Here is a 14,685-nt window from a genome sequence, read left to right as displayed (position 1 = left end):
TGCCACCGCACCTGGCTAATTTTTAAGTTTCTGTAGAGATGGGGTCTTGCCATATTGCCCCGGCTGGTCTCAAACCCCTGGACTAAAGTAGTCCTCCCACCTCAGCCTCCCAAAGTGTTGAGATTACAGGTGTGAGCCATCACGTTTAGCTGAGTTTTCCTTTATTTTTGAAAGATAATACAAGAATAATCATGTAACTTTCATTTTTCTAATGTCCTTGTTGAATTTTAATATCAAAACTACTGCTGGTGTCACAAAATAAGCTGAGTAGGCTTTCTGTTATATTCTCTGAAATCTTGACACTTTCTCTTTATTAAGTGATTGGCAGAATTTAGCAGTGAAGCTATCTGGGCCTGGAGATGACATAATGAAAATATTTTAATTTGGAGGTTCAATTTCTTTAGTAGCTTAAGACACTTCAGGGGTTTGTTTTTGATTATTGCAAGTTGAATTTTTCTATGAATTTGTCAATTTTACCAAACTTCACATTTATAAAGTTACTTGTGGCCAGGTGTAGTGGCTCATGCCTGAAATCCCAGCACTTTGGGAGGCTGAGCTGGGCGGATCACCTGAGGTCAGGAGTTCAAGACCGGCCTGACCAACATCGAGAAACTCCATCTTTTTTTTTTTTTTTTTTTTTTTTTTTGAGACAGAGTTTCACTCTTGTTACCCAGGCTGGAGTGCAATGGCGCGATCTCAGCTCACCGCAACCTCCGCCTCCTGGGTTCAGGCAATTCTCCTGCCTCAGCCTCCTGAGTAGCTGGGAGAACAGGCACGCGCCACCATGTCCAGCTAATTTTTTGGTATTTTTAGTAGAGACGGGGTTTCACCATGTTGACCAGGATGGTCTCGATCTCTTGACCTCATGATCCACCTGCCTCGGCCTCCCAAAGTGCTGGGATTACAGGCTTGAGCCACCGCGCCCGGCCCGAGAAACTCCATCTTTACTAAAGATACAAAATTAGCTGGGTGTGGTGGCACAGGCCTGTAATCCCAGCAACTCAGGAGGCTGAGGCAGGAGAATTGTGGTGAGCCGAGATCACGCCACTGCATTCCAGCCTGGGCAACAAGAATGAAACTCCATCTCAAAAAAAAAAAAAAAAAAAAAAAAAAGCTACTTCTAATATCCTTAGTCTTTTGAATCCTATTCATTTATAATGTTTGCGAATATACATATATATATATGTATGTATGGTTTTTTTTTTGAGACGGAGTCTTGCTCTTGTTGCCCAGGCTAGAGTGCAATGGCACGATCTTGGCTCACAGCAACCTCCGCCTCCTGGGTTCAAGTGATTCTCCTGCCTCAGCCTCCTGAGTAGCTGAGATTACAGGTGCCTGCAACCACGCCGGGCTAATTTTTTGTAGAGACGGGGTCTCACTATGTTGGTCAGGCTAGTCTTTAACTCCTGACCTCAAGTGATCCACCTGCCTTGGCCTCCCAAAGTGCTAGGATCGTAGGCATGAGCCACTGCTCCGGGCCAAGACTATATTATTAGGTACATACAAATTTGGAAAATTTCGCTAATGAACTGAATATAATTAGAACTAAATGTGTTTACCCCTAGTAATTATTTTTGCCTTGAAATTGTATCTTATATTAAATAACCGCTCTTTGCCTTAAAATCTATTTTTTTGTTGTTGTTGTTGAGACAGACTCACTCTGTTGCTCAGGCCTGAGTGCAGTGGCACGATCTCTACATCACAACCTCTGTCTCCCAGGTTCAAGCGATTCTCCTGCCTCAGCCTCAGATTACAGGCCTGCACCACCACAGCTGGCATATTTTTGTATTTTCAGTAGAGATGGTATTTCACCATGTTGGCCAGGCTGGTCTTGAACTCCCGACCTCAGGTGATCTGCCCAGCTCAGCCTCCCCAAGTGTTGGGACCACAGGCATGAGCCACCACACCCGGGCTCTATTGTTTGATATCAGATAACTACACCAGATTTTTGGTGTGTGTATGCATGGTAATCATTTTTTATCCTTTTACTTGCAAATGTTATATACATTTTAGAGTTCTCTTTGAAGTTCTCTTAGAAGCTTACAGTCTGTAGATGTGACTGGAGAAATAAACAGAGGCCAGATCATAAGAACATCAGACTTTCCTGAAAGCAAGAATGGGGGTTTAACAGGTTTTATCTTTCCACTAAGTGTTTGGAGGCCAGCGTCCATAACAGTGCTAGTCACCCTCAGTGCTCACAGAAGAGTTTATCCACATGAAGCATAAAATAAACATTTTAAAAATAAAAGATTGCTAAGAATAAGTTTCTGTAGTCTATCTGTTTTTACCCTTGAACCACAATCATGCTGTCTTACTTCTTACATAAACTTTAAACTACTGGTACCTGATACCGCAAGTCCTTCCATTGTTCCGTCTTCTGCATGGTTCCACTTCCTTCTCTTGGCCCTCTGCACTTTAATCTTTTACAATCACCTCATCAGTCAAATTATTATAAGGAGAAAGAGCTAGCTAGGATTATATGGAGATTTATTAAATTAGAAAATTAATTCCAGGAATGCTTATTTCCTTATATACACAGCTGCTTCTGGCTCACACTCATCCTGAGGGAGCAGAGGTTGGTAAACCAGCCTCAGTGCGGAGGGTCTCCCGCTGGATCCCCAACTGGAGCCATCCCTGGGCCTAGACTTCCGTCTCCCTCACTTCCAAATGAGTGCTCAGTCACAGGAAGCACACAAGAGGCCCTCAGGGCAGAAGTGGCTGTGCCTGGTGCCACCTTGCCCAGGACCTCCCAAAAATGAGGGCCATGAGACAATGCCACTTTATTTCCCTTGAGAGAAATGGAGGAGGAACCGACATAACACAGAGACACCTGAGGTTTTTAGAATCTATAACCTCACATACTGAACTAGTTAGTGTTTAATGTCTCTGAGAATAAAACCAAATCTTCCCTCCACTTGCGTTTCCAACATGTGGACGCCTTGCTCTCTGCACTTCTCCTTGGCCAGGAGGTGACACCTGGGGAAGCAGCACCAAGGCAGGCATCGCCATTCCGCACAGGCAGGCCCTGACTGGCAGCAGAGCTCACTGTTCTGCTGGGTAATCACCAAGGCACGCATCGCCATTCCGCACAGGCAGGCCCTGACTGGCAGCAGAGCTCACTGTTCTGATGGGTAAGTCAGGAGCACACAGACTCACCAAGCACAGGCCGGGAATCTCTGCTGGATGCTCTTGGCTAGGAGCATAACCTCTGCCTCAAGACCAGCCCTCACAAGGGTTAAGGGGCAGGGTGTGGTGTGGAGTGGGCCCAGTGTGGCCATGGGGAGGCCTTGGAGGGTGGAGCCGGGCAGGTGGCAGAGGAACAAGGGGACTGGGTGGTCCTTAGGCACAGGCAGACAGGCCCAGGGCCAGCTTCTCACCCCTCCGGGATGAAGGGCCAAATCAGCTCCGGGTTCAACAGCGACTCCTCAAGAGGCTGGTCCACGTGGAAATCATGAACGTGGGGGGGGCCTGGATGGGCCTTGGGGGCAGGTCCCCCTGGACGCTGAGGAATCGGCAGCTCAGACGGGTGGGCAGGCAGAGGAGCCGTGAAGAAGTACTGATGGAGGAGAGCCTGGGGGTGGCAAGTAAGGAACAGCAGAAGGAAACCAGTCACCTCCCTGTCCTCAGCCTCAGGCAGATGTTCCTTCATCTGTGCATTCAGCGGACTCAGTGTCTGCGTATTTTCTGAGTGTCTACTATGTCTGAAGCACTGTTCCAGAAGCTGGGGACATAGCCGCTAATAAAACAGACAAAAGGTCGGTCTTTCTGACGTAGGTGGGGGTGGGGAGTAACAAACAAGATGAAGTAAAATACACCGTATGTCAGATAATGACTAGTGCAGTGGGAAAGAGACAGCAAGAGAGAGGAATGAGGAATCCTGGAGAGAGGTTGCAGATCTGAAGCATCATGAGGGAAGGCCATCTGAGAGGTGACATTTTAGCCAAGACTTGAGACATGAGCACGTGGGACACGAGGTTCCAGGGCAGAGACAAAAGTGTACAGCCCCGAGGGGATGCCCCGGTGTGTGGAGGAGGCCCTGGGGCTGGAGAGCAGTGAGCACAGGGCACAACAGCTGGCAGCGTCATGAGGTGATGGCACCCAAACAGGTGGTATCTGTGGGCCACAGAAAAGACCCTGGCTCTTCCTCTCAGATGGAGTCATAGGAGGGCCCTGGCAGAGCAGGAATGTGTCCTGCTCTATTTGGATAAAGTTACTCTCTCTGCCAGGTGGAGAAGAGATTAAATGGGATGAGGGGAGACCCAGATTCTGGGAGGCAATCAGGAGGTAAGGGTCAGATGGCTGGGGTGCACTGTGGATGCAGAGCCCACAGGAGCTGCTGACAGTGGAGACCAAGAGAGCTTGTATGAACACATGCTGCTGGTGCTGCGTGCAGAGAGGGGACAGGGACCCCTGAGAGACACACCCTGCCTGACACCTGCCAGCCCATGACCCTGTGGTCCTCATCGTCCTCCCAGGCCTTCCAGCCTGTATCAGCCTTCCTCGGTCCTCTCCTCCAGGCTGCTGCCTACCATTTCTCTCTTCAGCCAACACCTCCTCCAACATCTCATGCTTAAACCTGCCCTCCACCAGAAAGCTTTGCTCGACCCCAAAGTTGGTCTCGCCTCTCCTCTGGGGCTCCCACACCGGGACAGCACAATCTCTTGTGACCTTTTGGGCCTGGAGTGCCCCATGGAGGCAGGTCTGATTGTTCACCATCTGTGTGGGGCCCGGGACAACCCCTGCCACGTGAGGGTGTGCAGAAAATACTTGCTAAAGGAATGAAGGAACGAATCCCCAGTGCTCGCCCTACAGGATCAGAGGCAGCCCAGAAGTCAGCACCCCTGGACATGTATGTGCTCTCCTGTGAGGCGGGCATGCCCCTCTTAGAGGCCACCCTCAGGAGAACTCTAGGGATGTCCAGTGGGGTCTGCTCAGGAGAGGCACACCTGCTCCAACGTCCCTGTCCCCTGGGTTCCAGATGCCTGGTGCTGGTCCCTGCCCATCAGTTTCTGAGAGCTGCTGACTTGATGGAGTCACGTGGCTACCAAGTACAGAATACCAGGGTGATGGGGAGGGGAGCTGAAGGAGCAGAGACCCCAGCCTCTTGCCTTACCTTGGAGGCTGCGATGCGCCGGTGAGGAGGGTAGAGGAGGAACTGACCCAGCAAGTCCAATGCCTGGGGAGAGGCGTCGGGCAGCACCTCCTCCAGAGGCACGGGTGCCTGTTCCTTGAAGGAGATCTTGTTGTAGTCCGGCAGCTCAGCGAGCTCCTGGGCCAGGGAGAAGGAACAGGGTCCATGACAGTAGTCCCCAACCCTCACCACACCCTCTGCTGTCAGCTCTCAGCCCCTAACACACCTTCATGTGGGGGATGCTCTCCCACCATGTGTCTCCCCGACCCACTCAACCACCCCTACATTCCTTAATCCATCCCATTGCCTTCTCAGATGGCAGCTCTGTGCCCAGCTTGCTGAGACAGTGCACATGTGTATACTGGGGTGAAAGGGGACAAAGGACAAGACCTACCCCCAAACCTGCATGACAGCAGGAAGGAGGAATCCCTGAGTTGGGGCAGGACAGTGGTCCCTGTCCATCAAGGGGGGTTGGGGCCAGGAGAGAGAAGGTTCAGGGGAGGGAGTGGTCACTTGCTGTCAGGGAGTGGAGTAAACCTGCCCCACGCCCATCCCACCAAGGGGCCCTACAAACCGGCCAGACTTGAGGGCTGGGGGTGCCCAAGATGCGAAGCACACAGCAAAGCTGTTCAATGTCGTTCTCACCCGGGAAAAGTGGGGACCCATTCAACAGCTCCCCCATGATGCAGCCCACGGCCCTGTGGACAGAGTCCCAAGCAGCTCAGAGATGTCCCACCATGGACCACAGACCCACCCGCAGAGCAGCTCTAACACCGCACTCCAGGGCAAGGCCCCCACAAGCCAGCCCTGGAGCGTCATGTCCAGGGGCCCAGTCCCTGAACCCTCAAAGCCCTCAACCCTAGCACCCAGAGCAAAGCCCCAGCTGTTCCAAGACTTCTCAGAGACTCCTACTCTAGGGCACACAGCTCCCCTGCACTTTCTGGGGCAGACCTGCAAGCTGCCCCAAATCTCAGACCCATGGGCACTGCCAACTATCTTCTTCTTGCAAAACAAGCTCAGAGCTTTCATGTCCAAGGATACGGGCCACTGACCAGCTCAGAGATACCATATCCTGGGATCTAACTCCAGCACATACCAGCTCAGACCACCTCCCCACTTAGCCCAGAAAGCTTCCCACCATTCTCATCCCACCTGACCCCCACCTAGCTCAAAAACATCATAGTGAGGATCCCAACCCCAAAGGGTTCAGAATACCCTAACCAGGGAAGACACCCTTAAGGGAGCCTAAACTCCCACCATGGAAAAGACCACCAAACAGCTCAGAGACCTCAGAGCCTAGCAGAAATCCATGAGCCATGTTACCCTTTGACCACCCATGGGGGTCTTACCACAGATCGACGCCCTGGTCATACTGGCGGGCACCATACAGGAGCTCGGGGGCTCGGTACCACCTGCGAGGAAGAGAGGTGGGCACTGGCCTGAGAAAAGGATGCCTGAGGAGGTGACCCCAGCCCCACAGCAACGTCCGGAGAAGAGGCCCAGAAACATCTCTTCCCCATGGCGAGGGCTGGAAGGGATCTGGCCCTCCCTACCTGGTGGCCACCTGGTGTGTGTAGAGGCGGCTGCCATCTGGGGAAAAGACACGGGCCAATCCAAAGTCTGCTATCTTGAGCTGGCCTGAGGCACTAATGAGCAGGTTGGCAGGTTTCAGGTCCTGGGAGTGCCAAAGGAAGGATCAGTCCCTCCAAATCCCCCACAGGACCTTGGGACAAGACGGCTTGGCAGTCTAACCACCCAGGTCAACCATGGTCCCTGCCTCCTCCAGGGCCATGCCCTGGCTGCTTACCTGGAGGCCTTGACCAGCTCTGTCCCCACTTCTGGTCATGCTTTTTACAAGGGCTAGCCCCATCCCCAAGCCGAGTCAGCTCCCCAGACCCCACCCCCGGCCTATGCTGAGACTGACCCGATGCACGATGTTGTTGGCATGGCAGAAGGCGACACCCTTGAGCAGCATCTGCAGGTAGCTCTTGACCTGTGCCTGGGCTAGTGGCCTCTGGGCATGGCGCACCACCTCAGCCAGATCCGACAGCATGAACTCAAAGGCCAGCACAAAGCCTGCACCATGTGGGAACACAGCCTTTAGCTGCACCACCTGTGGGCAGGACATCCTGTTAGCCCCTAGATTCCAATCACCAGACCCTCTCTGTGACCGAGACCTCACCCTAGGCTCTGACAGAGAACCAGGTAGATGGAGAAGGTGACATGGGACCTGAGCTAAGAATCAGAAAGCTCGTGCTCATGACTTGCTCGGCTCTCCTCAGATAAGGTGGGCCCCCACTCTTATTTCTCCATGAACACTCAGGGAAAAGGTCTAAAGAAGGTCATTTAGTGGCAGCATCTGGTCCACCCACCCAGCCCACCTGCCTGAGAATCATCTGGATGGTCACACATGAGATGGACACACAGGTCTCCTCCTTTTTCCTCTAGAGCCATCGAATCCCAGCACCGAGCAAAGGACACCAGAAATCCCACCTTTCCCGGTGCTGGGACAGCTACAGACGCATCACAAACACTGAGGCCACCACTGTCAGAGGGTCAGGCTACACAGAGCTGAGAGACAGGACTCTTAAGGAACGCGCAGCACAGAGGACTAACAAATAAATGAACAAATGGGATATATTCAAATTCTGTAAGCACAAGAGTAGAAATAGAAAAAGGCCAGGCATGGCATCTCATGCCTGTAATCCCAACACTTCGGGAGGCCAATGTGGGTGGATGGCTTGAATCCAGGAGTTTGAGACTAGCCTGGGCAACATGGTGAAACCTTGTCTCTACAAAAAATTAGCCCGGGATGGTGGCACATGCCTGTAGTCCTAGCTACTTGAGAGGCTGGGGTGGGAGGATCACCTGAGCCCAGGAGACTGAGACTGCACAGAGCCAAGATCACACTACTACATTCCAGCTGGGTGAGAGTGAGACCCTGTATTAAACAAACAAACAAACAAACAAACACCAGAAACAGAAGAGAGGATAGTGTGATTCTGTGTGAGTGGAGAAAAGGATACTTCTTTATTTAGATGGAGTGGGGCTAGATGAAGACCCAGTTTGTGGGGATCTGGAATGACGCTCTGGGCAGGGGGAGAAGCAAGTACAGGGAGACGAGGGATGTGAGAACATGAGGCTGTTCAAGGAAAGGACATGTCTGCCCTGTTCTGTGCTCCTGGATCCTAGATAGCTGCTGGTCCCTGAGAGATGCCTAAGAAGTTGTACTGAATGAGAGAAAAGGGAGAGGCCAGCTGGAGGTGGCCTCGTGTAAAGAGAAGCCACCAGGGCTCTTTAAGCAGGGGAGCAGATGACCTGACACACTTTTTTTTTTTTTTTTTTTTTTTGAGACGGAGTTTCGCTCTTGTTGCCCAGGCTGGAGTGCAATGGCGCGATCTCGGCTCACCGCAACCTCCACCTCCTGGGTTCAGGCAATTCTCCTGCCTCAGCCTCCCGAGTAGCTGGGATTATAGGCACGCGCCACCATGCCCAGCTAATTTTTTGTATTTTTAGTAGAGACGAGGTTTCACCATGTTGACCAGGTTGGTCTCGATCTCTCGACCTTGTGATCCACCCGCCTCGGCCTCCCAAAGTGCTGGGATTACAGGCTTGAGCCACCGCGCCCGGCCCTGACACACTTTTGACATAGCTCTCTAGACTGTGGCTGTGGAGAGCAGTGGGGAGGCTGCTGCTGTTGTTCTGATGAGTGGTGGTGATGACTTGGGCAGGGGGCAAATCTGGAGTATGTTTTAAAGTTAGAACCTTCAGAATTCCTGACCAACTGGATGCAGGGACCATATCACCATATTACCAGCTTGCTTATGGATCTCTTTCCACTTATCCCACATATGGCTGTCTGGAAGCCCTTTTATCTTCCTCAAAAAATCAAAATAGGGCCGGGCACAGTGGCTCATGCTTGTAATCCCAGCACTCTGGGAGGCTGAGGAGGGCAGATCACAAGGTCAGGAGTTCGAGACCAGCCCGGCCAACATGGTGAAACCCAACCCCATCTCTACTAAAAATACAAAAATTAGCCGGGTTTTGTGGCAGGTGCCTGTAATCCCAGCTACTGTGGCGGCTGAGGCAGGAGAATTGCTTGAACCCAGGAGGCGTAGGTTGTGGTGAGCAGAGATCGTGCCATTGCACTCCAGCCTGGGCAACAGAGAAAGACTCTATCTCAAAAAAAAAAAAAAAAAAAAAAAAAAAGGAATAAAAAAAGAAAAAAAAATCAAAATGGCCTGATTGCTGTTTTCTGATTTTTCAGGTAGTACATAATCATTTAACAGATCAAAACACATCCACACATTCAGGTAAGGCACAAAATTAGAAAGAAAAAAAAGAACAAAAGAAAAATCCTACAGTCATTACAGTGCACTTTACCAGACTTTACAACAGATATGGCACACACAAATACACATTCACATATGTAATATTTCCAAACAAAATCCAGATGACACAAAGTGTTACAACATGCTTTTTTGTCATCCAATATATCATGAATATCTCCAGGGAACAGCAAAGATAAGTCAGATGATCACAGAGACCCAACTCTGTTACTCTCCAGGGAGTCGAATACATTCCCTGTTTCAACATGGATGAGAGAGAGCACCAAAAGAGTAAGGACACTGGAGATGAAAGATGCCCCTGCTCGGGTTCCAGTAGCCCCTCCTCAAACCCCATCACAGCACGAACCACACTAGGTGACCCCGGCTGCCTCTGTCTCTTGCTAGCACACTTACATCCTCAGGAGCTGGGTTGGAGCTAATTTCTCTGTGTCACCAGTGCCCAACACAGGGTAGGGCCTAAGGGAGGCCCCAAGGAAAGAATGTCTGGACTCTCAATCAAACCTGGGCCAAACTCTCTACTGACCAACTGAGGGCTCACGAGCTGGTGACTTCACCTCCCCTCCTCACCTGAGAAACAGAGAACCTGAAACCTGCCTTGTAGAGTAGTAAAGAGGTATCAAAATGACAACGCCTACAATGCCCAAAGAACACATGGGAGCTCAACAGCTGCCAGTTATATTAGAAATCACTAAATGGCTTGAGAAAAAAAGTCGGTGAATGAATGAATACATTAAGAAGTGGATAAATGAGAGTGAATGTGTGAGAAATGAAAGAATGAGGTCCAAGGAAGTGAAAACAAGCGAAGGAGGGCGAGAACGCGATGCCCCGCACCCCCTACTCACATACTGATTGTCCTCCATCTCCTGCAGAGCCTTAATCTCCCGCAGGGCCTGGTTAGGGATACCGTCCTCCAACCGCCGTAGGGCTACCTTCTTGAGGGCAACTATCTCGCCAGTCTGCAGGACAGAAAGCAGACAATGCCAGCCCACCCTCGGCTGGGAAAGAGAGCTGAAGGTGGGTTGGGGGAGGGTGGGTGAGAAAGAGACCTGCGCCCCTGGGTAGGCCAGAGGCCCTTCTCCGGGGTCCAGGACTAGCCTGGCACCCAGCCGCTGGGGTAGACCAAGACAGCTGTCGGGAGGGCAGCGCAACGGCCCAAAGGAGGTGTAGAATGTGAGCAGGTTTTAAAAACCGTACTGGATGTAAAAAGGGAACCGAAGCGGCTTAGAGCGTTAGCCGGAGAGAGGCGGGAGGACTACCCCGCCAGGCTGCCAGCCGCGGTCCGGCCTCACCTCCACGTGCTTGGCCTTGAAGACGATGCCGTGGGCGCCCTCCCCGATGCGGCCCAGGATACAGTACTGGTCCATCCCGGTGCAGTCTCCGGGTCTGTGCGCCTAGGCTGCCAAATCCCACTTCTTCTCCGCCCCGCGCCGCTCAGAGCGCGCACGCTGTTGCCTAGCAACAGGGCTGCAGCCGACCACTGGGGCGGGGCCTGTGGGACGCGTCACCAGGAGAACGGAAGCTGCGTCCAGTCGGCGATGACCGCTCCAGGCTCCACTGCGCCTTTTCCTAGCCCCCTGCTGTCTCGCAGCAGCAAGCTTAATCTGGTATAAAACAAAACAAAACAAAACAAAACAAAACCACACATGCTGAGAGCCTGCCGGCGACAGGGTCCAGGGAGCAATGGCGGCCGGCACCGCCCACCTGCCCCGCCTCGGCGTCACGTGACTAATGCGCCTGTGCGCGCCGCCGGAAGGGGCGGGCTCCTCTCCCCGAGGCCGGAAGCTCCGCAGCTGTCAGTAGACGTTCCCTCTTCCACCACGTGCGGGTGCTGTTCTCTAGCTCCGAGACGCAGACACGGTGATGATGAAGACAGACGGGCCCAGGGCTGCGTTGTGGAGAGAGGGTCCCTTGGGCCTCCTGTCTTAAAATGTCAGTTGGCTACGTGTACCCACAGCTTTTTAAAAGGACATACTCTGACCGATACTGGACAGAGTAGGCCTTAAACTTCTGAAAGGATGCTCAACTTCACGCACGATAAACAAATACAAACTCAAGCTACAGTTTTCCAGATATTAGATGGCTAAAGATTTCAGGTCTAATAGTTCATTGACCAAGCTACGGGAAAACAAGCACTTTCATACATTGCTGGTGGCATTGTAATTTGACGATGTTGATCAGATCACAAATGTATAGACTCGGAGTCAGCAAAGCCACTTCTAGTAATTTCCCCATAGACACGTTATACACAGCGGAAATGACAGGTACAAAGTTATTCCATTGTAACATTGTTTCAATGGCAAACTATTGGAAACAACGCAGCTGTTCGTCAATAGATGACTAAATGCTGGCACATCCTTCATATGAAATATTAAATGTCTTGGCCGGGTGCGGTGGCTCAAGCCTGTAATCCCAGCACTTTGGGAGGCCAAGGCGGGTGGATCACGAGGTCAAGAGATCGAGACCATCCTGCTCAACATGGTGAAACCCCGTCTCTACTAAAAATACAAAACATTAGCTGGGCATGGTGGCGCGTGCCTGTAATCCCAGCTACTCAGGAGGCTGAGGCAGGAGAATTGCTTGAACCCAGGAGGCGGAGGTTGCGGTGAGCCGAGATGGCGCCATTGCACTCCAGCCTGGGTAACAAGAGTGAAACTCCGTCTCAAAAAAAAAAAAAAAAAAAAAAAAAGAAATATTATGTGTCTTTTTATGTACACCAATAGGAAGATTTCTAAAATAGGTTGTTAAATGAAAAAGGCTGCCGGGGGTGGTGGCTCACGCCTGTAATTCAAGCACTTTGGAGGCCAAGGCAGGTGGATCACCTGAGGTCGGGAGTTCAAGACCAGCCTGACCAACATGGTGAAACCCCGTCTTTATTTAAAAAATAAAAAACAAATAAAGAAAAAGGCAAGATGCAGGACAGACTGTATAGAGTATCACTGGCTGTGTAAACAAAAGGAGAAAAGAATGTAAACAATGCTTGTCATCCTTACAAGATATCTGAAAAGATACACAAGATTTCCTGAGTGAGGTGACCCTGTGGAAGAGGAACTGGAAAGATTGAGGGATGGGATAGAAGGCAGCCTTTTCACTGGGCCTTTTTATATTTTTTGAGTTTTGAACTGTATAATTTATTAATTTTCCAAACAAGCAAATATTTTCTAGCTTAGAAATTCTACTTCCAGGTTAGTAATTGCAGAAGAATGACTTCGTGTCCATACAAAGTATTCCTCCTGTTTGATGATAGCAGAGACTGGAAAGCAACCCAAATACCCAGATGGAAGAATGGCAAAGTTAAGGGAGTGCCATAGAATGAAGTAGTTTTAGCATTAAAAATAATGAAGATAGGCCAGGCACTGTGACTCAGGCCTGTAATCCCAGCACCTTGAGAGGCCAAGGCCCATGGATCACTTGAGGTCAGGAGTTCGAGACCAGCCTGGCCAATATGGCAAAACCCTGTCTCTACTAGAAATACAAAAATTAGGTGGGCATGGTGGTGCTTACCTGTAGTCCCAGGTACTCAGGAGGCTGAGGCAGGAGAATCACTTGAAGTGATCCAAGGAGTAGAGGTTGCAGTGAGTCAAGGTGGCACCACTGCACCCCCAAACTGTGTGACAGAGTGAGACTCTGACTCAAAAAAAGAAAAAAAGTGGTGACGATAGATACAGTAGTGCAGTAGGGAAAGACTGGTCTTCACAAAATAGTGCTGGGTCATTTGAGAAGTCATAAGAAGAAAAAAATGTACATTGACCCCAGTCTCACACCATTTACAAAATTGATTCCAGGTGGACTGCAATCTAAATATAAAAGGTAAATAATGAGGCTTTTAGAAGAAAACAATATCTTAATGATTTTGGATTAATTCAAGATCCTTATGTTACAGAATATACTAAAAGAAAAAGATAAATGAGAAATTGACCTTCATCAGTAGTAAGAATATCTGTTCCTCAAAAGATACTGTTAGAGGCCAGGCACGGTGGCTCACACCTGTAACCCGATCACTTTGGGAAACCGGGGTGGGAGGATCACTTGAGGTCAGGAGTTCAAGAGCAGCCTGGCCAACATGGTGAAACTCTGTCTCTGTTAAAAATACAAAAATTAGCTAGTCATGGTGGCATGCACCTCTAATCCCAGCTACTCAGGAGGCTGAGGCAGGAGAGTTGTTTGAATCCAGGAGGTGGAAGTTGAAGTGAGCCGAGATCATGCCACTGTACTCCAGCAGGGGTGACAGAGTGAGACTCCATCTCAAAAAGAAAAAAGAAAAAAAGAAAGGATACCATTAGAGAGTGAACAACAAAGCCACAGAAAGGCAAAAGAGGACTGTAATATATATATATATCTGACAAAGAACTCACATCTAGAATTTATAGAGAACTTTTATTATAACAATAAAGAAGAGGCAGACAATCTTGCGAAAAAATTAGAAAAAAAAAAAAAAAAAAAAAAAAAAAAAAAAAAAAAAAAAAAACTGACACAGACACTTTGCAAAAGGGGATTCCTAAATGGTCAATAAACTTTTGCAAGATCCGTGTTTAACTTCCCTGACTAGAAGGGAATTTCAAATTAAAACCACAATACAGTGTTATTGTTACCACCAGAATAGTTTAAATAAAAACGATCAGTAGAGCAACCGAAACTCTCATACACTGCTACTAAGACTGCAAGTTCATACAACCCCTTTGAAAAACTGGCACTTTTTTCCACAGACACACACCACCACGCTCATAGAGGCGGGGTCTCTCTATGTTGCCCACGCTGGTCCTGGGCTCGAGGGATCCTCCCACCTTGGCCTCCCAAAGTACTGAACTTAGAGGCACGAGCACCACACCCAGCTCCACTTTGTCAAGTTTTACTAGCTAGTTTGAGGTTCAGGAAAAGTTTCAAAGAAAATGTCTTTTTATGGGACTCGTGACTTTTTTTTTCCAAATCAATAGCTGCATAATGACTTTTACATGACTGCATTTTACTTCTCTTCTCATACATAAGACTGTTGTACAATTATCCAATGCTTTATGAAGCACCGTTTTGTGCATAACATCACAACACAAAGACTAGTATGATTAGGGTAATATGGGAGTTATTTCATTCTTCAAGAAGTGCTAAAAGGAAGTGATAATTTCAATTGATGCAGAAAAGCATTTAACAAAATTAACACTCTTTAATGAAGAAGGCACTCAACAAAACTATAAATATAAGAAAACCACCTCA

General features: G+C 49.6%; 1 protein-coding gene across 2 annotated transcripts; it reads right to left on the bottom strand.

Moving 5' to 3' along the window:
* Nucleotides 1-273: 273 nt before the first annotated feature.
* On the bottom strand, nt 274-11,183 carry CDK20 (cyclin dependent kinase 20). Of its 2 annotated transcripts, XM_003938184.4 has the most exons (8): nt 10,770-11,183; nt 10,323-10,436; nt 7,056-7,244; nt 6,685-6,806; nt 6,481-6,543; nt 5,706-5,829; nt 5,114-5,269; nt 274-3,571 (listed from the first exon to the last, which is right to left on the bottom strand). In XM_003938184.4, exons 1-8 carry the CDS (start codon nt 10,842-10,844, stop codon nt 3,374-3,376), a joined length of 1,041 nt encoding a protein of 346 aa, XP_003938233.1. In that variant the 5' UTR covers nt 10,845-11,183; the 3' UTR covers nt 274-3,373. The 2 variants fall into 2 exon arrangements, with proteins under 2 accessions (XP_003938233.1, XP_074251654.1); XM_074395553.1 differs by lacking the exons at nt 5,706-5,829; nt 6,481-6,543.
* Between the last annotated feature and the right edge of the window lie 3,502 nt (nt 11,184-14,685).

This window comes from Saimiri boliviensis, chromosome 2 (assembly GCF_048565385.1).
Source record: "Saimiri boliviensis isolate mSaiBol1 chromosome 2, mSaiBol1.pri, whole genome shotgun sequence".
Classification (NCBI taxonomy): Eukaryota; Metazoa; Chordata; class Mammalia; order Primates; family Cebidae; genus Saimiri; species Saimiri boliviensis.
This window is presented reverse-complemented; position numbering and strand designations above follow the sequence as displayed.

What these genes read in the sequence shown, in the direction of transcription:
- CDK20 (XM_003938184.4), bottom strand. Translation starts at nt 10,844, where the DNA reads ATGGACCAGTACTGTATCCTGGGCCGCATCGGGGAGGGCGCCCACGGC. An exon ending in GACCAGGGCGTCGATCTGTG is followed by an intron (nt 5,830 to 6,480) that starts GTAAGACCCCCA and finishes CTCTGTCCACAG; the next exon opens with GGCCGTGGGCTGCATCATGG. An exon ending in GGCGCATCGCAGCCTCCAAG is followed by an intron (nt 3,572 to 5,113) that starts GTAAGGCAAGAG and finishes TGCCACCCCCAG; the next exon opens with GCTCTCCTCCATCAGTACTT.